The 23,847-nt window shown below is 46.4% G+C and overlaps 3 protein-coding genes across 17 annotated transcripts in view; 2 read left to right on the forward strand and 1 right to left on the reverse strand.

Annotated features, from left to right (window-relative positions):
- Positions 1 to 345: 345 nt before the first annotated feature.
- On the forward strand, positions 346 to 12,116 carry APOBEC2 (apolipoprotein B mRNA editing enzyme catalytic subunit 2). Its single transcript, XM_080805358.1, has 3 exons — positions 346 to 840; positions 8,710 to 9,273; positions 11,673 to 12,116. Exons 1-2 carry the CDS (start codon positions 692 to 694, stop codon positions 9,251 to 9,253), a joined length of 693 nt encoding a protein of 230 aa, XP_080661484.1. The 5' UTR covers positions 346 to 691; the 3' UTR covers positions 9,254 to 9,273; positions 11,673 to 12,116.
- Positions 12,117 to 14,069: 1,953 nt separating this feature from the next.
- Positions 14,070 to 19,773, reverse strand: OARD1 (O-acyl-ADP-ribose deacylase 1). 4 transcript variants are annotated; one of them, XM_080805361.1, is made up of 6 exons: positions 19,426 to 19,773; positions 18,694 to 18,773; positions 18,212 to 18,356; positions 17,223 to 17,281; positions 16,069 to 16,181; positions 14,070 to 14,748 (listed from the first exon to the last, which is right to left on the reverse strand). In XM_080805361.1, exons 2-6 carry the CDS (start codon positions 18,730 to 18,732, stop codon positions 14,646 to 14,648), a joined length of 459 nt encoding a protein of 152 aa, XP_080661487.1. In that variant the 5' UTR covers positions 18,733 to 18,773; positions 19,426 to 19,773; the 3' UTR covers positions 14,070 to 14,645. The 4 variants fall into 4 exon arrangements, with proteins under 4 accessions (XP_080661487.1, XP_080661485.1, XP_080661486.1 ...); XM_080805359.1 differs by having other exon boundaries at positions 19,410 to 19,750; XM_080805360.1 differs by lacking the exon at positions 19,426 to 19,773 and adding an exon at positions 19,325 to 19,418.
- A 207-nt stretch (positions 19,774 to 19,980) lies between these two features.
- Positions 19,981 to 23,847, forward strand: part of NFYA (nuclear transcription factor Y subunit alpha) — a 28,142-nt gene continuing 24,275 nt past the window's right edge. For 4 of the 12 annotated variants that reach the window (XM_080806729.1, XM_080806731.1, XM_080806728.1 and 1 more), the window contains exon 1: positions 20,081 to 20,177. The gene's annotated coding sequence lies outside the window, so the exon portion shown is untranslated. Of the gene's footprint in view, positions 20,178 to 23,847 lie in introns of all 12 variants that reach the window. The other 8 variants (XM_080806727.1, XM_080806725.1, XM_080806726.1 and 5 more) reach the window with 7 other exon arrangements.

A 23,847-nucleotide genomic window follows, 5' to 3' on the forward strand; every position in this document is an offset into this window, starting at 1 on the left:
GGCCATAACTGGCAAATTAGCATCTGTTCCCTTTAAGTAATAACCCACAGTTTCTTTCCAAATTGCAGGTTCTTATCCTACCCACCTCAGGGCCCTCCTTTCCCAAACCAATGTCTCCCTGAGAATGGGGCAGGGTTTCTCTGCAGGCACCCCTGGTCAACACAAACCTCACCCTGCTTGCACCTCTGAGAGCATCTCTCCTAAATCTCAGGATGCCCAACCTCTATCCCATTCTGCATCGCCCCCGACAGACCCCGTGGAGCTAGAAGGGTTGCATAGGGAAACAGAGGGAAGGATATAAGGTGAGGGAGAGAGTATGAATATATGTGTGAGCCAGTGGGGGAAGGGAGAGCAGGCCTTGCCATCCCCACCTGCCAGCTTCCTGTCTTTGCTTACTGATAAATAGGGGATACTAGTGGCCAGATTTTCCATTCCCCCCATCCCGGCACCCGCTGTCACTCAATTAAAAAAAGACAGAGGGCGAGGGCCTGGGGAGGGGCAGAGGGCTCCTGTTATAAAGCCTGTGTGGCCAGGAGGTGACAACACTAAGCCTGGCTTGCCCGCTCCTCTTCCCGTTGTCCCCAGGCAGGTTTAGCTGCTGACAGCTGCTTGGGACTCTGCCGCCAGGCCCTGGCCCTGGGAACTCACTGCTTCTCCCCTTTCTCAGTGCCTGCGGAGCCACCATCCCTCCATGGCTCAGAAAGAAGAGGCCGCTGGGGCCGCTGCGGCCGCTGAGCCTGCCGCGCCTGCTTCCCAGAATGGTGAGGATGTGGAAAACCTGGATGACCCTGAGAAGCTGAAGGAGCTGATTGAACTGCCTCCATTTGAGATTGTCACAGGGTGAGAGCTGGGTGTGGTCCGGGCACCTCCTCCCAAGAAGAGTGTGGGCTGGGGGCAGGCTGGGGGAATTCAGGATGGGAACGGAAGAGGTCAGGGTCACAGTCCTGCTGCCAGGAGTCTACCGTGCATGGTAGGGGCTGTAGGGGGGACAGCAGCAAATCTCTCTTGGCCTCTCAGGCAACACCTACCACCCCCCCTAACCAGGGAGAGGTAGGAGCAGCTCCTCAGAGACAAGGCCCCAGAGAATAAAACCACTGCTCAGGCCTCCTGGTAGCAGGCTGTCACCTGCCTCTCTCGGTACAGGCTGTCTAGTTCCAGGGAATTGGATAAGGACATGGGATGACCCAGACAAATTTAAATATGGTCCTGGTCAAAGTACCTCCTCCCTCAACTTCTCTCCCTGCTGCTGAGTGGGGGTCTCCTCTCTCCGTATGGCTCTCACTCTTTCTCTAGAGCTTCTCTCTGGAATGGAAGATCCTAAGACAGGGAAAACAGATCCGCTCTTTCCTAAGGCTGAGTGAGAAGCTTTTTTTTTTTTTTCATGTTGAATCAAGTCTGCCCAGGGGTTCACCACATCTCCCCAAGGGCAAGAGTAGTTACAGTGCAGGTCATCATCCAGGCCCAGGAGCTTCTGGCCAGAAGAGGTATTCTGCCCTTGGTCAAACACCAAGGAAGACAAAGGACCCTAAGCAAAGGGTCTCCAGGCCCCAAAGAGGCCTACGTACAGGATCCCTCTGTCTTGTCCAGATTATGCCTTCTCCAGGAATAAAACCAAGTTGTCCTTCCTCCTCGTTCTTCTCTGTTCCTTTTGCAAAAGACCCGGCAAAGTTTGTAGGCCAATAAGAAGGGACTACATAGGGCCACATTGCCTCCCTCAACCCCAAGGCTTCCTTGACGGAAATTGCCAACAATGCCCACAGGCAGAGTAAGGTCCACACTAGGAGAAATTTCAGGAAGAATGGAGGTATGAGGCCCCCAGGGGGCAGAGGAGCCCCGGGTAGTCCTCCAGACTTGCTGTTTTAAGCTTGGCAAGTGATTTTCCAGCCCTGGCCTCAGTTTGGTCATTTGTAACATAAGGTAGTTACACTAAGTTGATCCCTAAGGTCTCTTCCAGCTCAGACACTTTCTGATTTCTAAGAGAACCTGAGGGAAAAACGCACCGTAGTTCCTGAGGGAAGAATTCTGGCAAAAGCCTGGAACTTGCGTTCACCCGTGCTCAACCAATGAATGTCTCCCCTTTGTCCTAGGATTAAAGAAACAGCAGAGCACAGATTAATATAGACCTAGGGAAAGCCTAGGGCTACCAGGTCAGGAGAGTCCACAATCCCAGTGGTCCTCTATGGAAGGAGATCTTTTTCCTCACCCCTAAGCCTGCTGGTCCATGCTGCCCTTGGTCACACACGGGCATGGGCACAGCCACTCTGCCCACAGTTGCGGTCTCCCCAGCACAGCGGCAGGATAGGTCTGGAACAAAATTAGACTATGTTCAATTGAACATGCTTTGGGTTCCCAGGGGAGTTGGTCATAATGGTCAAATCCTCTGATGCAAGTTATATCTGCCCAGAGCTTTATGATAACCACTTGCACATGTGTGAGCCCATTCAACCTTCAGCACAATGCTGGGGATTACTGCCACTCTACAGATGGGGAAATTGAGTCAGGGAGATGGCATGATTTGTTCAAGACCACAGAACCAGTAAGTAGCAGGTCTTCTTCTGACTCCAGCCAAGTGTTCTTTCCACAGGGCTCTTGTTCATTTCGGGTCCCAGATTTCCCAAACAGGGTTCCACCTATTTCCATCTGTGAGGCAATGGGGCTCAGAGGCTTCTCTGACCCAAGGCTCAGAAAAAGAGATGCAGAAGAGCAGTTTTCTGGGTGCTCTGAGAGTAGTTCAGGAGGGAGGTGGAGCTCTGAGTGTTTCCTGGCCACAAGTAACAGCTGTGGAGATCTGTCTCCTGGGCCCCTCTGGGTAAACAGATGGCTTAAAATAGCCCAGAGGTGTGGCTGTGTCTGTGCAGAGACAGGATGAGGGAACAGCTTTCCCCTTCTTTCCTCTCCAGATGCCCTGGCATCAAGGCGGTCAGCAAAGTAGCTCCTCTCCTAGCCTAGACTCCCAGAGGGGATGGGTCTGTCTGTATGACTTCTTAGATTTGGGCTGCACGCTAGCAGAAGAGCAGGCAGGTTTTGAGAAATAGTCAGGAGTGAGGCAGGCGTACTAGGTAGGAATAAGAAGATATGCCCCACTTGTCGTGATTCTGGCTTGAATAGGGCACTTGGGATAGAAAGAAGACCTAAGAACATTAACAAAAATTACATGGTAGAAAGTGCTAGAAAAAGGTCTAAAACTGCAGTAGTGTGCCAAAGCCAACTCACGATGACCGAGAATCAATTGTGCGCATCTCTTTCCAACTCTGTGTTCAGTGACTTCATGTTGGTTTCTTGAAATCTCCATAGTAGGAGTGTTTACAAAGATAAGCAAACCTTAGAAATGAATATTTTCTTTCCTCCCTCCCTCCCTCCCTTCCCCCTCTCTCTTTCTCCCTTCCTCCCTTCCTGTCACAGAGCTGTTTGTTAAACCAGAACACCAAGGAAAGAAAGAGCCCTCTAACTACGAGAAGAAAAGTAGAGAGGGCTCAGGTTTGGTTGTGCTTAAGATTCAGCTCTGAGGGGTAAGATTTGAGGCCCAGAGAAGCCACCACCCAACAGCACCAGCCTTAATTTCTTGAGTGTTGACCAATGTCCAGACTCTGAGGGGTGGGATTACTCGACCTATCCTCCAGATGAGGAAACCAAGGCTCAGAGGGATGAGTAATTTGCCCAAAGCTAATGGATGGAGTAGGGCATAAACCCCAAGACTGTCTGACTCCAAATCACCACACTGCATCTTAAAAAAAGCCATAAATGGGAGGTTTCTTGTATTTGACAAATATTTACTGAATAGGAATCATTTATGTGCTGCCCGTTTTCCCCACGAGGACAGGGACTTTTAACTGCTTTATCCCCAGCACCACGAATAGTGCCTGGCTCCTAGTAGATACTTGTTAAATAAATAAATGAACTAATGAATGAACTCCTATCATCTGGTAGTCTCTCTGCCAGCCATTAGGGTAAAGAACTAGCTGTGGGGAGGGTTTCTGGGAGGAGAGCAGTTCAGGATCTCTGAAGAGCCAGGCATGCTCAGCATAGAAGAGAATTCCTCAGATCCATGCCTGCCTCTCGACTCCCACATGCTTTAGGGAAGCTCTGGGGCACCAGAATTAGTCGTCTTCTCATCTTTCCACCCCAGTGATGAGTGACTATGGCTCTGCCCAGCAGGATCTCTGGCTGAGTGTTTGTCTTTGTTTGTTTCTAGTTGTGTTGCGTATGATTTGCATCACGCTCAACCTGCAAGTAGAGGGATTGGTATGGAAGAGAGATAAATGGTACAGTCTGTGACTGTCCTTTCAGCTTCTTCTTTAGCTGCCAGTGGTTTACTCTGGTCACATGGAGAGGAAAGGCAGGGTTCGGAGGAGAAGGGACAGCAAGGAGTGGGGGCCTTTGACTCGGCTGTTAATCCCGCAAGCCTCTCAAGCCTCACCCTGGGCTCCAAAGCATGCTGGGGAGGCTTGTTCCAGGGAAAAGCAGAAGACAACCACTGACTCTGGCCACCCTGGCCTCCACTGAGGCTGGGGGAAACTCAGAGCTCCAGTGTGAAGGCAATGCCTCCCAGGGGAAAGGCAGCGGCCCAGGGCTTGCCTAGGGCAGAATCCCATCCAGAATTACAACCCTAGAGTCAGCAGCCTGGCAAAACCCATCTGGGCTGTTAGAACTCTGCTTCTTTGCTCCTTCTTCCTGGGCCCACTCCTCAGCCTCCACTTTGCAGGTGGTCTGGAAAAGGGAGAAGGAGAGAGAAACCAGCACGTCTGCCTCTTTTAAGCAGATCATGAGAGATCTGGTGAGAAAAGCTGAACCAAGTCAACACTCAATGATCTGTAAGTAGATTTTTCCATTCCATGGATCATTTTGGAGCAAATGTTTCATCTCAGAGCTTCTACTATCGTCCAGGTTACTCTCTTTTATGTATAGATTTATGCTTAGGGAGTGCAAATATTTTTTAAATGTGAACGAAATATTCACAACCCTTCTCCCTCCATCAAGTCGACCGTGTTCTAAATGGTCTTTCCCAGAGGTTAGGACTCTTGGTTTCCTGCTTAGAGAATTGCAAGACCCAGGAGGCTGGGTCTCAGCAGATGAAGTGTGAGTGACCCGTCTGCAGAAAGTATGAGGAAGGGGTGCTTGAAGAAGCAGGGCAGGGGTAGGAATAACCCTCTTGGTTTTTGTGCCTGAGATTGTGACTGAATCCAGGTGAAGAAATCTGTTACCAGCATGTTTCTTCCTACCACCACTCCAACACACGGGCACACGCACATCCCATTTCAGCAGGAAAACACCTGCTGGGGGCAAGAGTAAAGGCTATAAGTCACTACAGTGCTCAGGCATCATGCTACTAGAAAAAAGAAGAAAAGATGTTTGTGATTATCTAAGAAATTGGTGTCACTGTTTCCTTTCTTCCGCTAGCAGGCATAACAGTGTTGACTTATTTTGTGATTCTATAAAATCACCCAAGGTGGCCTTGTTGTCTAGCTCCCTGGAGAGACTTCAGACCTTTTCCACCTCTGTTCTCCTGGGTCCTCTCCAGGGCCTGGCCATTTCAGCCTGTAGGAGGCCCAAAGAACTTTATTTGACCTTTATGCTTCTGGAAAAGCAAGAAGCCCACTGAGAAGCCAAGAAAGTCCAGTTTTTGAGCGAGCCCAAAGGAAAGACTGGGAGCCAAGACCCTCCCTGACTTTTCTTTTCCTCTTGAAAGTATTTCCCTTCCTTAGGCAGCTAGTCCAGAAGGCTCTGCTGAGGCATGGAGTAGACTATGGGGCTGCCTGCCAGAGGGGAGGGAAACCGGTATTTATAGAGAGGTGAACTTTCTTCCTCTCCCTTGGGTTTCAGGTTTCTCTGGGTCCTCTCCTCTTGCAAAGGGAAGAGGAGGAGGGGGAAACATCAGAGCTTAAGAGAAGCTGGGAAAAGCAGCAGCCTCAGACCAGCCAGCCAATTTGCAATAGCATGCTGGGCCAAATTCACGGTCTTGGCTGGGCTGTATTTGGCAAAGTTGGAGCAAAGCTTTTGGGAGCTCCAGAAGGAAACCCGGGGGGCGGGTCACACAGGCAACTTTGGGGAAGCCCCAATCAACCACACAGCCATAAATACTTCCAAGGGTTTCGCCTGAGAATCCATCATACAAACGGCTCTGGACTAGGCTTGGGGGCAGGGGATGTCTGGCAGAAGGCCTTGAAGAGCATAAAGTGTTTGGGCAAGAAAGGTAAGCTCTGTGCTTCTCAGGAGAAAAAAAAAAAAAAAAAAAAAAAAGCCATTCCAGGAAGTGAAGGGACCATTTAGCAACTTGTAAAATCCAGGAGTGGTCTTGTAGTGTGAGTTTAATTGGGGAGAGCTCAGTATGAGTGAACTCTCAACAGGGATTGAAACAGGAGAGGGGAATCATCAGGCCATCCATTCTTCCAAAATGTTAAGTAAATAATAAACACATCCAATCAGGGACAGCGGGGTTTAGAGAGCTAAGTATAGTATCTGAAGGAATCCTGGGGCCAGGTCCTCAAACACATCCATCTCCACAATGGAAACTTAACTTGACAGGAAGAGATATGGAAACTTGGGTGGAGACAATTTTATGGTGGGGGTGGGGAGTACTGCAGGGAAATAGCTCATGTTCACACAGCTCTTTGGCACCTGCTGCTTATCCCTAAGAAGCCAAGGCCCTGGGACACCCGGGAGTTCCCTGTAGTCCCACAAGTTAGAAAGGGAAGGCATGTAGAGAAGTAACAGTGGGGTTAATGGTTGCCACAGGATATCTTCTGGGGCAACCACAGAGAGTACCTTTTTTAAAATTTTTATTTGATTATTTATTTTAGAGAGAGCACATGAGGGGGGAGGGGCAGAGAGAGGGGGGGAGAGAGAATCTTAAGCAGGTTCCCCACTGAGCATGGAGCCCATCAGAACCACCCAGAGGACTCTATAAATGTCAATGCCTGGGCCCCATACAAACCCAATGAAATCAGGATGTCTGGAGGGGAGCCCGACGTGGGGCTTGATCCCACGACCCCATGATCATGACCTGAGCAGAAGCGAAGAGTTGGGCGCTTAACTGAAAGAACGACCCAGGCGTGCCCCCAGAGATTACATTTTTTAAAAGGAAAACACTCAGGAATGCCTGGGTGGCTCAGTGGGTTAAGCATTCGCCTTTGGTTCAGGTCATGACCCCAGGGTCCTGGGATCCAGGTCCAGGCTTCTTGCTTGGCGGGGAGCCTGCTTCCTCCTCTGCCTACTGCTCCCTCTGCTTATGCTCTCTCGCTCTCTCTGATGAGTAAATAAATAAAATCTTTAAAAAAAAAAAAAAAGAAAGAAAGAAAAGAAAACATTCAGCCTCCCCAAGCCAGTACTCAATCCCCTCCTCTCCTGTGATATTGTCAGTCTCTCCTGTGAAAGCCTTCTTGTTCCACTTGGCCTCCTAACCTGCAAAAGGCTTCCCTATTTTAGAAAAAGATGCAGACATACATAAAGATAGAAACAATCAATTCTGATGCCCTCTCTAGCCCCTTTTGAAACCTTGCTCTCTCTTCCTTCTTACTACTGAACTTTCTCCTAAATCTGGCCTTTTTCTGCTGGTTTCATTTCCTAATCATCCATCCCACCCTCGAAGCCACTGGACATAGTTATCACCAAGTCTGGCGTCCTAAGACACCAAGCAGGCTTGCTTCAGTTCAGGCTTTTCCCCAGCCTCACTCTATCTGCCTAAAGCTACCATGTCATCTTCCATGGACATCACTTTCATTATGGCTTTCTTTATTCAGGAGCCTGTAACAATTCTCTGTTGCCCTCTGAATCAAGGCTAAATGTTAGAGAACCTTCATCCCACATCCTCCACTCTCCCTATGCAATTTAAATCAGCAGTTTTCGAATGCTCTTAGCTAGAGTCGAGCTGCTAGATTAAAAGCATCTGGAGGGCAGAGGCCAAGTCTTTTATGATTTTGAAATGACTATACAAGCTATAGCATACCAAGGTACTCTCAAAGATAAAAAAAAATCTTGGACATTCATCGTGTAACAACCCCTTCACCTGCAGGAAAAGCCAGACTTGAGAAACAATTACTGGAAGGGCACTGAGTGGTGGGCCGAGCCATGCCTGAGATACACTAGCAGTGAGTGGCAAGGAAGAGAAATGGAAGCAGGAAATGTTCTGCAAAATCTTCGTCTTCTTCTAGCTGGAGAAATTTTATATGCTTGCTACTTTGTAAGATTACTATTGGAACACTGCTCTCCCAAACTGTCTGCCTATTAGAATCATCTGGAGAGTGTTTTTTTTGTTTATTTGTTTTGTTTTTAAATACTGGTGCCTGGGTCCCCTCTAAACGTTCTGATTTCATTGGTTTGGTGTGGGGCCCAGGCTCTGACAAGTGCCGAGTCCTCTGGGTGGTTCTGATGTGTCGCCAGATGAAGTAGTGACTGATTCAGAAATGTAGAGTGTGCTGTGTGTTGGAGGGATGATGGAGGGTTTGGAGACTCTCCCTACTGTCTCCAGACTGGGGTGACTGGAACGTGCACCTCCAACTTCTCTCCTCTCCTCCAGATAAACCCTTCTGGATTCCCTCCTTTTTGTTGTTGTTGTTGTCCCTGTTGTCAGCCTGGGCAAGGCCTGTTTTGACAGGAAGGGCCATCGTGCCCCGAGGCACCGAGTTTGGAGAGCCACTTGCTCCCTGCTGGTCGGAGGAACGGGAGCTCATCCCTCTCTCTTCTCCCCTGTCCCTCTACCCCCTCGGCCCACAGGGAGCGGCTTCCGGTCAACTACTTTAAGTTCCAGTTCCGGAATGTGGAGTACAGCTCCGGGCGGAACAAGACCTTCCTGTGCTACGTGGTTGAAACGCAGGCCAAGGGAGGCCAGGTGCAGGCCACCCGGGGGTACCTGGAGGACGAGCACGCCACCAACCACGCCGAGGAGGCCTTCTTCAACACCATCCTGCCCTCCTTCGACCCGGCCCTGCGCTACAACGTCACCTGGTACGTGTCGTCCAGCCCCTGCGCGGCCTGCGCCGACCGCATCCTGCGGACCCTCGGCAAGACCAAGAACCTGCGCCTGCTCATCCTGGTGGGGCGCCTCTTCATGTGGGAGGAGCCCGAAGTGCAGGCCGCCCTGAGGAAGCTGAAGGAGGCCGGCTGCCGGCTGCGCATCATGAAGCCCCAGGACTTCGAGTACGTCTGGCAGAATTTTGTGGAGCAGGAAGAGGGCGAATCCAAGGCCTTTGAGCCCTGGGAGGACATTCAGGAGAACTTCCTGTACTACGAGGAGAAGTTGGCGGACATCCTGAAGTAGGCCTCTGGGCCCAGCCTCACGTGAGTCATGGCGCCATGGCTGCGTCCCTAGCCGGTCACTAAGGTAGAAGGCTGGAGGGCAGGTAGGATGAGGGGTAGGTTTGGTTTGTCACCCTTCCCCCCGACGAACTGCATTTCTCTGCTTTCGGTTGGCTGTAAAAACATCTTAGGAGATCCCATTTCTTCTCTTTCCTCTCAGTTCCTCTCCCTAAACCCTTTTCGCTTCTACCCTTTTATATCCAATGAAGTTTTCCCATACCTTGGAATACTCAAGGTGTTGACAGGAATCAGAAAGCTTTGGTGAGACAGAATGGCTTGCTGTGGTCAGATCTGAGTGGTACAAGGACCTGTTACTGAACAGCAGAGAGGAGCCCTCACTCCATAAGCATGCCCCCATGGGCATGAGTCCAGACTTACTCTGGACACCTTCTGGACACCCTACCCTCACCCTCTTTTGCAAGTTTACCCTTCCATGCCCTGTAATAGAGGTTTTACATTCCTTCAGGGACATTTTTTTTTTCTATCTTTGGTACTTTTGAAAGTCCCCAAATGGATTTGTATTCAGTTTATTTATTTATTGCCAGAGACGCTTTCATGTTTTCAAACAAATGGTTCCGCTTTGAAGGAGACCAATAATTTGTGTGAATGTATAATGCAAGAACATTTTTCTTACTTTGAGAAGACCTCAGCAGAGCTGATAAAAAAATGTGGAATTCAGGAATGGGGTATCACAGCAACATGTTCTTTTATGCAGGAATGATGAAAGGGTTAAAAAGAGGTTTATAAATTAGACAGCAGCTCAGACATAGCCTCCTACAGATATCAAGATGTGATCGGAGGACTGGAAGTAAAGATTAGCTATTTAAGCAAATAATTAGGACACAATTAAGGCCAATTTGGCCTCTTGCTGAGGGTAAATTAGACTCTCACACAAACAGGCCGATTACCCTCAGGAAAGAGGGTAAAAGATCCTTCACTTTTTTCTAGTTTGGTCTGATCTAGTTTGTTCCTGTAGAAATGCTAAAACCAAGTCCCCCCACAAGGCCTGAGTTATGATCAAAATCCTCTAGAAACAGAGAAAAGGGTCTTTTACCACCCTCTTCTCCAATTTCAATTCTGGAACAATTCACGTATTAATAAAACATAAAGCAGCATGCTTCCATGAAGCTATTCAATTTATTTCTGGTGTCTCTCACTCTCAATACTCAAACGTCATAGACACGTTTTGGGAAATAGTGTTCTGGAGCATGATGTTGGCAGGTGTCTGCTATTAGACATGCATACAGGGCGCCCAATAATTCTTCACCTGAGCACTCACCAATCTGAGAAGACACAATTTTAAGCCATTTTTTACAAAAAGTACCTATTCAAGTAATAGGTCAAGTAATACCATGTTGTACTCTGCTCACATAAAATCAGATACCACTCTGAGTGGTGGTGAGGAGTGGTAAAAATAGACTTTTAATGGTGACCTCTGAAAATACAAAATAAATTTTTAAATTCCTTGAAGATTTTATTAGTGTAGGTGTTATCACTGTAATTATAAAGCCTACATAGACTCTCCAGAATGATGACTGGTAGTTTAATCCTAACTATAGTATACTTTCTTCTTAAACACCTTTCAGAGCCACAGGCCACGTCTTCCAGCTGCCTAGCCAGCAAGTCCTCAGTGTGTGTGTGTGTGTGTGTGTGTGTGTACTGTTGTTTTTCCACTGTTGTTTTTCCACTGTTGAGTAATTAGATAGCTAAGTCTGCTATAAAAATTAAGCATTTTAAGGAGGATTAAAAGCTTTTAATTTTAGATAATTGAGGGTTGTATCTTATGCTAATGTAAACGGAAGTAAAATAGATTAATCCATTTGAGGGAAAAGTCCACTTCCAAGTCAAATTATTTTTAAATATTATTGGACATGTTCCACACTATAAGCCTCTTTCCATTAGTGTACATAACCATATTATCTGGACCCATTAACATGCTTCCCTGTACGCTGAGTTATTCATGTTCCTGAAGGGAAAGGTTAAAATGTACCAAGTTAAAAAAAAAATTTTGGCATGAAATCGAGTTGTAATCTCAAAGCCCAAAAGAACAACTCTGCTTAATTAAAATACTAAGAAATGGGCATTTGCTAAAGAAAATTTGCCTTTTCTTATTCCATCTTTAAAAGAAAAATGACAGAATAGGACTTGACCACATATTTAACTTGAGTTAAAGTAGGGATCTTCAGGGGTTTTCCCTGTATGAACCACACCAAAACATGAACACACCACCACCTAATGCCGGGTAAAGTGGCAATCACAGGAGACTGTGGGGGAGAAATTCAAACTTGCTTGGAGGGCAGACAGAAACCCTAGCTCAAAAGAAAATTCATTGTTTGGGGCCAGTGGGCTCTCAGTAACATGCTTTCTCTTTTCTCACTAAGGTCTGCCTGCTGCCACCAGGAGACAGTAGTGACATGTATGGCCATCTGGGACATGCCTGACTTCCTAATACCACTTGAGCTGGACAACATTGGACACCAACCAATCCTAATGCACAGGTCCTCCAAGGACTCTAAATATACTGTTCATGCTGTAAATCATTTAAGCCATGGCTCTCCCTAAGGCTGCTCTTGGGAAAGAGGAAAGTGAGTTGCAAAGAAAGAAACGGCAACAATATACGGGCACCAGGCACCTGAGGGGCAGAAGGGCCTACTTATTTCCTCAAATGGGCTGCTTGAGGCAAAGAACCTCAGACCCAAGGTCTGTGCAGATCTTTGAAATATGTCCAGAAATGCATTTTATGTGAAGTTGGATTTTTTTTAAGAAAGAAAAATAGCAACATTAATAAAAGTGGTGTGGTTTCTCTGTGAGCAGGTTTTTTAAGGAACTTGGGCATTTAGAAGTTACTATGAACAGTGAACTGTCCTAGGAATAGGGATGCTCCCAGGCTATGAGCCAAGCCATGACAATAGAAAGTGGAAGGGAGGCTTAACCCAGGGCTTGTCTAGGCAACACAGGATACTAACTCTCCCAGGCCGACTTCCCACCCCAGTCTTGACCTTTATCAAGTATTTTTTTAGATTACTTGTAAATGAGTGTCTCTTCCCCTCGCTGAAGACAAGGAATATGGCAGAGGGTGAAACGAAGGGCAGGGGAAATCTGTTTATAAGATACCCATGTTCTCACTGCTACTTAATAAGCAATAACCACTTGATCAAGGAGAAAATAAGTAGGATTTCAATGTTGAGACACACACCCTGTAGATTAGTTGATATGTGGTACTTGATGGTGACAGTAGGATGGTGTCAAGTCTCCTTTCTTCCAAGGCTTGAGTCCTATATAGAAGCAAAACTTCACATACGAATTTCTGGGTGTTTGCCAAACTCTAACTAGGTTTCCAGGAATAACGTGCTCATTCTATCATGCCATGCCTGTTCTTCCCAAGCCTTGCGTGTGATAAGTCATCAGAATTTGACCCCCAGACTATCTGCAAATGACAGAGCACTTTATCACATCTCCACTGAATCTCAGAATTCCACTTACAGCCAGTCCTCCCAAAAGTGCAAAGACCTTGAAGGCTCATATTCCATGAAAAAAATTAATCCTAATCCCTTTAAATGTAGAAGCCTACAAAACTAATGTTTTGAGCCAAGAGGGAAGATTTATTTGCATAGTTAAGCAAAATACTTTGATTCTAAGTTTCCTCTTACCATCCCACTCTCATTTTCTGTATTGTGTATTCATTCTCTTTTTTCCCCTTCAGTTTTACTGTATGTGGACAGAAGCAAAGCTTCAAAAACCTCAGTCTAAGTTCAACAATGAACTTGGCCCTGCACTACTCCTACCCCAGCGACATGAACTTGTCTGTTCCAGAGATACAGAAAAAGTGAAATACTTTTTGAAACTGCTGCCTCCTATCATGCTACAGTGTGATAAGAACACAAGTCTAAAGTACAAAGATTATATTTAACTGGTGTTTTCCTAGTGTTTCAACAAGCCCCTTCTGAAATCCAGTTCTTTTTATGCTTGGGAAAGCACCAAGTCCTGCAACATACCCAGAATTCACCCTAGTGAGAAAAATCAATAGGAGGTCTGGTTAGTTTAACTTTTTATTTAAGTAGGCTCCACGCCTAATGTGGGGCCTGAACTCACAATCCCAACCTTAAGAGTTGCATGCTCTACCGACTGAGCTAGCCAGGCAACCCTGTTTTAACTCTTACTACCATAGTAATGGTAAAAGAGAATTCCAGTAGTTTTCCCAATACCTTTACTCCTGAATCCAGGAACCTATTCTCTCACTGTAAACACCGGAGTGGATAATGTGCTGCTCTCTTAGCTAAAGAAAAAGGGACTAATATATACTGTTCATCCCATTATGATCCCTGCACGATCACAATCCTCTGCAGCTTAATGACACCAAGAAACCTAGCCAATTCCCCCACCCCACCCCAAACTGCCAAACTAGAATTTTTTAAGGAAGTAGGCCTTTTTCTTAAAAGATTCATGAAGGATTTTGTTGAGAACCACCTATTTGTTGAGTCATTACTCACCCTAAGCAATTTAGCAGACATTTCATATACATTATTTCATTTGCTCCATGACTGAATTCAGACCCGTTTAATCCCATTAGTTATGTGTAGACAGAAGAGAGGAAGAGTTCACCACGAGGAGATTCTAAACACCTCCCTTCCCAGTAACGCTGACCCACAGTTCTTATGTTCTTATTTCTTTTCACCCTGCTACTCTTCCAAACTGGATCTTTTGTCTGATTCTTCCCAATTAGTTACAGGCAAATCCTCCATTACCAGGTCTAGAACAACAGCCATGTGCACAGAACCTCACTGGACCCCCCAAGAAAAAAATATTTATTTTTCCTTTTCTGTCACCACAAATTTCTTGTTAACAAACATTAAGACTCATTTTTGTAATTTACACAAAACAAAACCCATAATTCTCTCCTAGAATGAATATGACATAAGGATAATACCAAGCAAGCTCACAAATGACAAAAGATGCAAAACTAATTGAAATGTTCATCCTTCCTGAAATTTTTCTTATAACAGTAGAGAAGTAGAATCAATGCTGCCACCTAGTGGCAAGCTGAACAAGTCAGGTAGTATCCTGGATCAAAATGGGTCAGAGGCCCAACATCTCTGATTTCCTTGCCTGATACGGGGCATTCTACTCCTTACCTTCCTGAAGGTGGGGAAAAAAAAAATCACAGCAACATTTCCCAAGCAATCCCTCCTCCAGAATCCCAGTCCCATCATGAAAATACAGCAACCCAAGTCTGGTCTGTGACACAGACTACTTCACATGAAACTTTCTTCAGACCATTTTCCATCAGTTCGTCCAGTGCTATGGTCCAGTAGGGATGACAGGAGACCATGGACACATCCACAGCACACATCTGTTCACAGTGTGTACACAGTAATTCTGATGTCTGTGGCTTCAAACACCTCTTCAATCATTGCAGATACATTTTCCCATTGCAGACGATCAAGACCACATCCAATTCTGAAAAAGACAAAAGAGCTCCACGGGTTGTGATGAAGGTACCTAGGAAATCATTTCACCTTCCTTTGGACTGCACCCACCCAAAGCATAAAGACAAATGATCTGTCCTCACACCTATGGTGGGAGTTTGGAAGTGAATTTCTGTTGTGAGTTACCTAAGGCTGTTCCTAGGTAGCCCCAACATCCAACAGCTATCACTTCTCTTTTGCTAGTAAGATGCCACTTCTCAGTTATTTGAGGCTACCTTGAGAACGTACCTGCAGTGACATGGGAGACTATCATTCTATAGCTATTAATAAAAACTAGCTGGGATTTTAAAAACACACTTATGATAATGAAATGCTAAGGAAGATGAAAAAAGGGACAAAGGACAGGATCTCTGCAAAAAGGAAATCAAAATGAAATGCTGGGAAATGCCAAGCTGATTGCAGTTCAGGTGAGAAACCTGAGCCAAGCCCACAAAACTCTCCTACCTGGCACCTTTCTTCGAAGATGTTACTCTATTGATCCTCAATATCCCTAGGGGTAAAAAGCTTATAACGGCTAATTTCATACAGTCTGATAATTAAGTCTCTAAAAAAATTATGACAAAAACACACAAGAGTTTCTGATACGGAAGACACGAACACATTAAAGCCCAGGGTAAATGAGGGATTTTGTAGCCACATTCATAAGTAACTTGGGGCTTGAAACAAACCTGCACACATGGTCAGCACTGACTCAAAATTAGACTGACAGGAAGAGAAATGACCCCAAGCCTAGTTCCTAAAAAGAAAGTAAATAAAGAGTATATTGCACCCCCAAAGCCATTCCCTTAAGCTCCCAACAGCAAGGATCTAAGACATTACATAAGGGACATATCCTCTGGCTACTACCCACACTGAACACAACAAGCATGCAGTGTAAAAGCAGTGATAATTTACAACCTTCTTTGCACCAGATTAACAAGCTTGGGACACATGAAGTGGCCCAGAAGAAAATCACAATTGCTCAGTCTTGGTTCTTAGGCTTTTACTGCTTCAAGAACAGAGCCTCAGTCTCCTCAGGCAGAAGACGCCCAGAATTCAACAAAGGTGATTGACCAACAGGTCCTCCCTATGAAGTAGTCTGAAGCAGGTGTGTTTTAATCATCCTGATTCATTCAACCCAGGCTAAGAAATGAGTATAATGCAGCTTAAAGGCTGATCACTGGTTCACTGATTTTTAGAAGTTTTTCAATTTGTCCACTTTTAAGCCTTATTTTGAGTTAAGCTTTCAAGTCAGACAGCAAATTCCACCACACAATTAAAAGTCTTTATTCAGGGCCCGGGATTTCCTTGCCTGGGCATGGAGAGGTCGGTGACTCCATTCTTCAGACAGTGGGACTTCATGGCCTCTAAACTCTTCTGCAAATTTTCGTAAGTTGGCTTATGTGAAGCCCTTTTCTTTGTAATCTGAGTACAAAGAATGAATTCAAACTTCCATTAGTCCAAAATGACAGCCGAAGACGAGCCATCACATTCTCCCAACATCCTGATAATTAAAATAAATATATTTCTATAGAAGAGTTCAGAGCAGGATGACAAATGTCATAGATTGTCTTTTCCAGTTATGGGAGGCCCTCAGGAAAATCTACTAAAAAAAGCCCGAGAAACCCAGACACTGTCATGTGATAACCTTTCCTTTTCTCAAGAAGCCCAGATTAGCAGGCGGTGCCTATTGTCTATTGTTTTTAAGCAAGGTAGGTCAAAGTCTTTGTGCCACTTCCGCAAGATAAGCAATATACCTGCAACAAGGAAGAACCAATACCATCTGAAAACTTCCTGTTAAGTCTATTTAGAAACCACACTTATATGCTTTTTGTTTCTCTATAATGAACAAAGAGAAACTGGTAGTGTTCCAAACAAGACTGGAAGCCACATTGGCTTTAAGGAGAACATCCAAAGGCCTCAGGACATGTCCCCAATCCGTGTGCTGTCCAAATCAGGTACGTACTAGGTTGGTTGCTCTAAGTAACCCAGCACTATCACCAAGAACCTACACTCCTTCTGGGGCCTGAAGACCATTGACACTGAAAGAATCCCACACTGAGGCGAAAGGCAGGAAAAGAGCTAAGTAATACCAGGCACTGCATTCAACAGAGAAGAATGAGAGAGAAACTCCTTTGGGCAATATGTCTTTTGAGACATTATTGTTTCTATCTCATTATAATTAGGAAAGAATTAAAGTACGTGGGACATCCCTAACTTTTCCAAGTCTTAGAACAGAGGCTTTTGGTGGCTGTCACAATACTCTCCACCATGGAGCTGGGATGCAGCCTCAGGTTCCTTTCTAACCCAGTGCTCCAACTTGATCTGAGTGAGCATAAGATCAAAAGCTTTTTGTCATCTTTGGTTGTCTAGAATCATGATCAACAAATGCAGTACAGCCCATGTGTTCACCAGTCCTTATGACCTAGTGAGAACTGATATAGTGAGAAATGACCCCCATCTTACCAAGTAATATATATATCGCCCATCTCTCTTCAGAACAGCCACTTCTCCAGATTTCTTTTCTAAGAAAAAGTTATTTAATAGAAGGGTAAAAAAATAAAAAAATAAAAGCACCGATTTGCATTCTTCAATTTGAAAAAAAAAAATCTTTACAGATCTGAGTTTACTTCAGAGCTAAAAATACTTTTCACTTCTGAAGAAACAGTCTCTGTAACACTTTCCTCATCAGCCTTCCTTAACTTCCACCTTTCTTATTTTTTGCTCGTTTTCCTCTTACCCCATCTTTTGTCCTGACCATATTTTCAAATACACCCATATTCACTTTAAAAACTTTAATGATTTTCTCACATACAAAGAGTTATTTATTGTGCTAAGCATTGTGGAGAACACAGATGTATAAAAGTTCCTAATTACTAACGAGTTTTCAATGAAGAGACAGCGTCACATTTATAAAGAACTACAATAAAAAACAGTAAGAAATTGTTTTAAATGAATCACCAGCGGAGACTGGCCCAGTAAGCCTGGACTGTGATCTCAGCAATTGTTTCAGAAGCTCTACAGGTGGTTCTAACACTTATCTCTGGTTTAAAATCTCTGGTAGAAAGTGATGGGAAGGGTCTATAAGGAAGAGGTTTCTAAACTTCTCTTTGAGGAGTAAGTACAATATGGGTAAACAGAGGATCCTGAATGCTGAGTTAATACCTATAGAACTGTTATTAATGGTTCAGAAATGAGTGGAGTAATATCAACAAAGTTTTAGGACAGAGAGAGATTAGAAACCTTTACAAGAATTCAAGGTTGGTGTGATAAAGACCCAAACTAGAGGCTACTTTTGTAGAGAAAAACCTTAACCTTAATCTGAAGAGTTACAAGTACTCAGTGGTTAGGAACCCCGCTCTCTGCATGTGTATCTGTCTAATAACTAAAATATAACAGGAGATCAAGATGCTCTAGACAAGGCAGACTAATTCAGCTGTTTTTTAAAAACTCACGTTGATTTAACAGTTCCTGCACCCCTCCAAATTTCTTCTTGAAGAGGACAGCTATCCCAGCACCCATTCGACAATCCTCACTGATACAGTGGGCTAAAGAGTCTGTTTTGGGGCATGCAAAAAGGTCTCCTTTCACATAAGTGATCTAAAATGTCAAAAGGGAAAGAAAAAGTTTTATTTGATACAGAAAAACACTAAGTTGTTTCTTTCATTTCCCTTTACTGAATCCCCCACCACTGCCCCTCCGTGATTTAAAACCCGACCTGCAGAACTTAAGGAACTACAACAAATTAAAGTGTTTGTAAAAGGAAAGTGATGCACGGTTTCTGCCTAGGACTGTATCAGCCCTTCTGAAGTAAATCGGCTGGAGCGGGGGGAAAAGAAAGACAATTCAATTATTGCTTTAATTAAAAAGTGTTTATGCTTTTGACCTCAATTATTCTGAATTTCAGTTCACCAATAAGTTAATAGTTGTTACGCACTCTGCTTCCTTCTGAATCTTCATTAGGGCTGCCGGCCATGATACTGAGTCGCTATTTCCAGAACTTAAGTGTCTGTTCGGCTATGAGAAGGAAAAAAGGAAGTAAACATGCTTAAGCGGCCTGAATATATTCTATTCAAACTGCCCTGGCCACCCACTTGGCAATTTCTTCCCCCACCATTTATCGCTGAATGTGAGCTCGTTCAGCCTCTAGGAAGTAATACAAAACTCCCCTGGGGCAAGGATGAGGAAGAATGGCTAGGTCCAGAGGCGGCAGGCCTTCGCTCGCATTTCGCGCTTTCCTGGAGCGCCCCGCTCGGCAGGGCGAAGAGAAGGCGGTCCCCACGAGGCGCCTCCTCCTTTCTCCGCGCCCGAGCGGGGCGCATTGAAGAGTCTCTTCTTCTCGGCCTGACCAAAAGTACTTCCCCAGTGGGTCTGGCCCACAAGAAAAAGGGAGGGACTTGGCCACAGTCCCGTTGAGCCGCAAACGAGGAGTGTCCGGACCAGGGGAGTGTACTGCCGAGCCGCAAGCGCGGAAGAGGGAAAACGGCCTCTCAAAGAAGGCTCGTCCCCACCTGCTCTTGGGGGGACAAGGGAAGGGGTCTAGAGAGGCCTCCCATTCTGTCTCCTACCCTAGGGCGGGTCAGCGAGGGCGTACGGCCTGTCCTGGGGTCCCGTGGGAAGGAGCGGAAAGGCTCGCTCAAAGCCTTAACGTACCGGGGTTACCCTTCACCTGGAAAAGAGTCGGCCGTTGCGAGGTCCCGCCCCGCGGGGACGGGCTCCGGATCCGGCCCTGGTAGGTGGGAAGCAGCCGACGAACCTAGACGCGGAGCCAATCCCGCCACAGCCCTTAATTGCACGCACCTAAAATGGCCGCCCACCACCAAGGAGCGGGGCGGAAACAAGCCCCTCTAGCTAGCCAGCCGAACTCCCACTCTTTGGTAATGGCCGCCGGACTTCCGGCGGTAAAATCCGTGGAATGTCCCGCCGCCGTCCGGGCATGCGTAACGAGACAGCCCACCGCGAGTGGGGAAGAACGGCGCTTGCGCATGAGCCCCAGGGGTGTGTCTCCAGCGGCCGCAGAGAAAGGGGTGGGCAGTTGGCAGAGGAGATAGCGCCTGCGTAGTACTATGTTTAGGGCGGTGTTTGAGTTCAAGGATCTGGCGCGTCTAGAAGGCGCCTGCGTATTCCTTCAGCCGGCGATGGTGTCAAATCAGGGAAGTGGGCGTGGCTTTAGGGCACGCCTGCGCGGTGCTCCTTCAACTGGGGGTGGGGCGAGCCCGATGCTGGGGTTAGGGGGCGTGGTCTCAGAGGCGCCTGCGCGGAGGCGGTTGGAGGGAGGCCCGATTCCCCTTTGTTCGGGTTCGCCATTTTGCGAGGCAGCGGCAGTGGCGGCGGCAGCGGCGGCTGGAGCCTCTGATTGGGTTTCGGGGTCCGGTACTGGAGCCAATCAGCGCGGGCAGCGAACCGGGGGAGCGAGGCACGGTGAGTGTGAGGAGCCAATATCCAGCGGCCCAGAGCCGGCCCCAGCGCCCCGATTGGCGGGTCTCGCTGACCACTCAGGAGAGGCCCAGGCGCCCGTCGAGCCCCGGGAGTCTAGCTGAGCCTAGCCGAGCGGGGCGGCCGGCAGCCCCGGCCCCGGGCCTGTGAGTGCCCCGGGCCATTCCCGGCTGGGGCCTGCAGGGGGCCGCCCCGCGCGAGGATGGCGCCCTCGGGAGCGAGCACCTCCGGGTCCACACTCTTGCAGGGTGCCTGTGCCAGTTGGGGATGCGTCCCCGTTCTCCCGATTCTTAAGCCCAGTTTGTCAGGCCCAGGCTCGGGGTTGGTGGCCTGCCTGCCACGAATGCCCCTACACTCAGGTCCACGCACGCCCGGGGTTTTGGCGGTCTTCTCCACATCGTTCCAGCAAAAAAACTGAAACCCGCCCTTGCACTCTCCGTGCTCCGGCCCTCGGGACGGGAAGTCTCCCGCGGGGCCCGCGATCCCCAGTCTTCCAAGAGTCGGGTCTGCCAGTCTGCAGCAACCCTGGGTCGCGAGTGAGGCCTGGGGAAGGTACGCGCCGCGGCCACAGGGCCCGGAGTGCGGCAGGGAGAGGGAGCCAGCCCGCCCCCGCCTCGGCGCTCTGCGGGCCCGCCCCCGCCGTCTCCCGGGCTGGGGGAGGGGGGTCCGTTAGTGCGCCCACTCCCCTACCCCGCCGCGCCCCTCCTCTCAGCACGCTCGGTCCGGGTCTCTGGCCCGGCGCCGTTACCACCCCCTTTTGGCTCGTCATTTCCTCTTCTCCCCGCCCCGCTCGCCCGGGCAGAACCGCACACCTCCGTCTTGGAGTCCGACCAAGCGGTCTCCCTTTCTTGTCCTGGCTGTACAGCCGGCCGGTGCATTCGGTGCCTGGAACCTCACTCTTAGAAGATTGCCAGCCCTGCGCATTCCTTTTCCCGGTGGCTGCACAACTTGTTTCTCATATTATTAGTTTTCCACGTTGCTCATCTTGCGAACTCTCCCTTCTTTGGGAATGTAGATTTTTTTTTTTTCTTTCACTTTTCGGCGTCACTTTGCATGTGTCAGGCTTGACTCATTAGCTCAGTCCACAGTCATCTCTTGATTTATTATTATTATTTTTTTTTAGCATACTTTCTAATTCCATGTTAACGTTTTCTACTCAGGTATTTATAGAAACTTAACAGTGTTGTGGGGTTTCGTTAGGGTGAGACGAAATCATTGACAGCCATGTCTCTAGCAGTTAGTATGTACCAAGCATCACTCTATATGATGGGGAGAAAGTAGGGAGAGGTCAGTTAAGGATCGTACTGCCTGGTGGAGATTAACAAGTGAACAACTAATTAATACTTAAAGGTTAGTGCTATAAGGAGGCCAAGTTCAATTCTGTGAAGTTACTGATGTGTGAGTACTAACAACCTCTGTGTAACACTCGGTGTTGCCACACTTTTCATTGGCCTTAAAGGACAATAGGATTTCTTCTGACAGGAAAGAATGGAAGGGCATTAGTCACAGAGAAGAGCATGTGCAGAGGCACCAAATTGTGCTGTGTTTGAGGGGAAAGGTGGGGGAAGACACTGGACAGCACTCATGAGAATTTAGGCTGGAAAGCCCAGGTGGTAAAAGGACTCGTATATCTTGATAAGGGATTTTCAGAAATAGTTGTTTTTTGGAGGTTCAAATGGAAGAAATCCTGGAGTGTGTTTTTTTCCGGGGTCTGAAAAAGGAGTTTCTGAACTCTGGGCTTTTGCAGTACAACAGTAGCTGAATTTGGGGGAAGAAAGGAAGATTTTTCTCCCAGGACTTTAAAAGTTTTTATTCATGTGAAGTGTCTTCTAAGTCGTGGCAAGTGCAGTGGGTCTTAAGTATATGGTGCCCATTTTTATGATCACATTAAAGGTCATGAAACTGGTAAGTTTCAGAAAACTCTTCCTGGTCCAGTGCTCTCTCCACTATTAAAGCTTCGGAGAGGGTTTTTTTTTTGTTGTTTTCACTTTTTAGAATGCGTTTCTGATGCTTTCAGATATGTTTTTTAGAACATATTTGTTTTCCAAACATTGTTTTAACCTTGGTATGTAAAAATGGATGTATAGAGCCTCTTTAAAACCACTGGGCATTTTCACTAGACTTTTCTTAAAGGCAGTTACAGATTATAGTCTGGTTGCTCTTGTGCTAAACATCTCTAAAGCCTCCACCTATCTGCAGAAGAACTTCTTTGCCTGGAATTTCAAGAGGTAGTATTCGGGCCTCTAGCTTTCTCTTGACATGGGGCCTTTTAGTCTGCTATTCATATCCTGAAATTTCTCTGTTCTTGTTTTTATGCTGGCTCTTCATAGAGAGTACTCCACCTCTCCCACATCAACACACGTATAAATTCTCCTCACAGTGTGGACCAGGTCAGGTGCTACATTTTCCTAAAGCCTTCCTTGACTTAACCTATCCCCAGGTGGAAGAAATGTCTCTTCTCCCTGTTACTGTTTTACCTTGTTTCTCACTTCGGGTTTCAGTATAGCTTTTTACTTCTTTACCAAATTTAAAGACTCTTTGAAGTTAAGATCTTCATCAGAGTTTTGTTTTTTTTTGTTTTTTTTTTTTTGTTTTTTTTTAATTTCTGAAACCTTCAGGATGATGTCTGGCAAATGATGCCTCATTAGTGGAGACAAGGAACAAATTAGGAACTCCAGTCTGGAAATCCCTTGAACAGTAGGGAAGTAGGAAGTAGGGAACAGTCCTTAGTTCTCTGGTCTTTTATCAAACACAGATGAGGACCCATTTGTTGAGTTGTGAAGTCAATTTAGTGGGTGATGCTGCTATTTTTTTTTACAATACACTAGGAAATATCTGTGCATCTTATGTTACATAAAGATAAGCATTTGTGGAAATTTTGTTGCAGTTACTTTTTTTCTATGTTATGTGTGCAGTGATTTGTGGGCAAGAAAATTTGAAGGCATTGTTGCAATTTTTACCTGGTAGGGATTGTTAAATATAGTAATTTCAAAGGGCTTTCACATGCTTATGGTTGAGTTTTTGGAAGTTTTAGCTTTAAGATGTGTAGGGACATGTAGAACGGGTTCCTGGTAGTTAGCTATGTTTAGGGTTCTGCGCATTGAACCAGGGAGGAAGAGGATTTTCATGCTAGCAAGAATATACACACACTCTTTGAGAAAGAAACATCCAAAACTATGTTAGGATCGAGAGCTAGACTGAGTAAATCTGGGTGACTTAATTTTTTTCAAATGTTGGACAGAAAAGCACTGGAGGATAGACAATGTCATATTGTATTGCAGTTCTGCTAACTGAAGCTCAAGGTAGTAGGAGCACATGGCTTCTGTGAAACCAGTTGTGTACATATTCACCATTAGCAGTCTCAGTATCATGTTGCAGCCTGAATCCCTCATTCATCGGAAAGAAAAATGCTGCTGTTAGATTGAGAACCGCTTCCTTTTTTACCCTTCAAAGTACAGTGGATTGAAGTGTTTTTATTACTAGCATAAACTAGTTGGGAAAATCTGCATGACGTTCTATTTTACTCATTCTAGTATCCTTCATAAAATAAATTTCTGGAAATTAGTGGTCATGGAAAAAAATCTCATACAGGAAGGGGATTTGGGCGGGGGAGTAGATGGTGGAGTGTTGAAAGAAGATGTTCCTTCATGATCCC

This window comes from Martes martes (assembly GCF_963455335.1).
Source record: "Martes martes genome assembly, chromosome: 6".
Lineage (NCBI taxonomy): Eukaryota > Metazoa > Chordata > Mammalia > Carnivora > Mustelidae > Martes > Martes martes.

What these genes read in the sequence shown, in the direction of transcription:
- OARD1 (XM_080805361.1), bottom strand. Translation starts at nt 18,732, where the DNA reads ATGGCCGGCAGCCCTAATGAAGATTCAGAAGGAAGCAGA. An exon ending in GCAGGAACTGTTAAATCAAC is followed by an intron (nt 17,282 to 18,211) that starts GTGAGTTTTTAA and finishes ACTTTTTCTTAG; the next exon opens with AAAAGAAATCTGGAGAAGTG. An exon ending in GGCGATATATATATTACTTG is followed by an intron (nt 16,182 to 17,222) that starts GTAAGATGGGGG and finishes CTTTGTACTCAG; the next exon opens with ATTACAAAGAAAAGGGCTTC.
- APOBEC2 (XM_080805358.1), top strand. Translation starts at nt 692, where the DNA reads ATGGCTCAGAAAGAAGAGGCCGCTGGGGCCGCTGCGGCCGCTGAGCCT. An exon ending in CCATTTGAGATTGTCACAGG is followed by an intron (nt 841 to 8,709) that starts GTGAGAGCTGGG and finishes CTCGGCCCACAG; the next exon opens with GGAGCGGCTTCCGGTCAACT.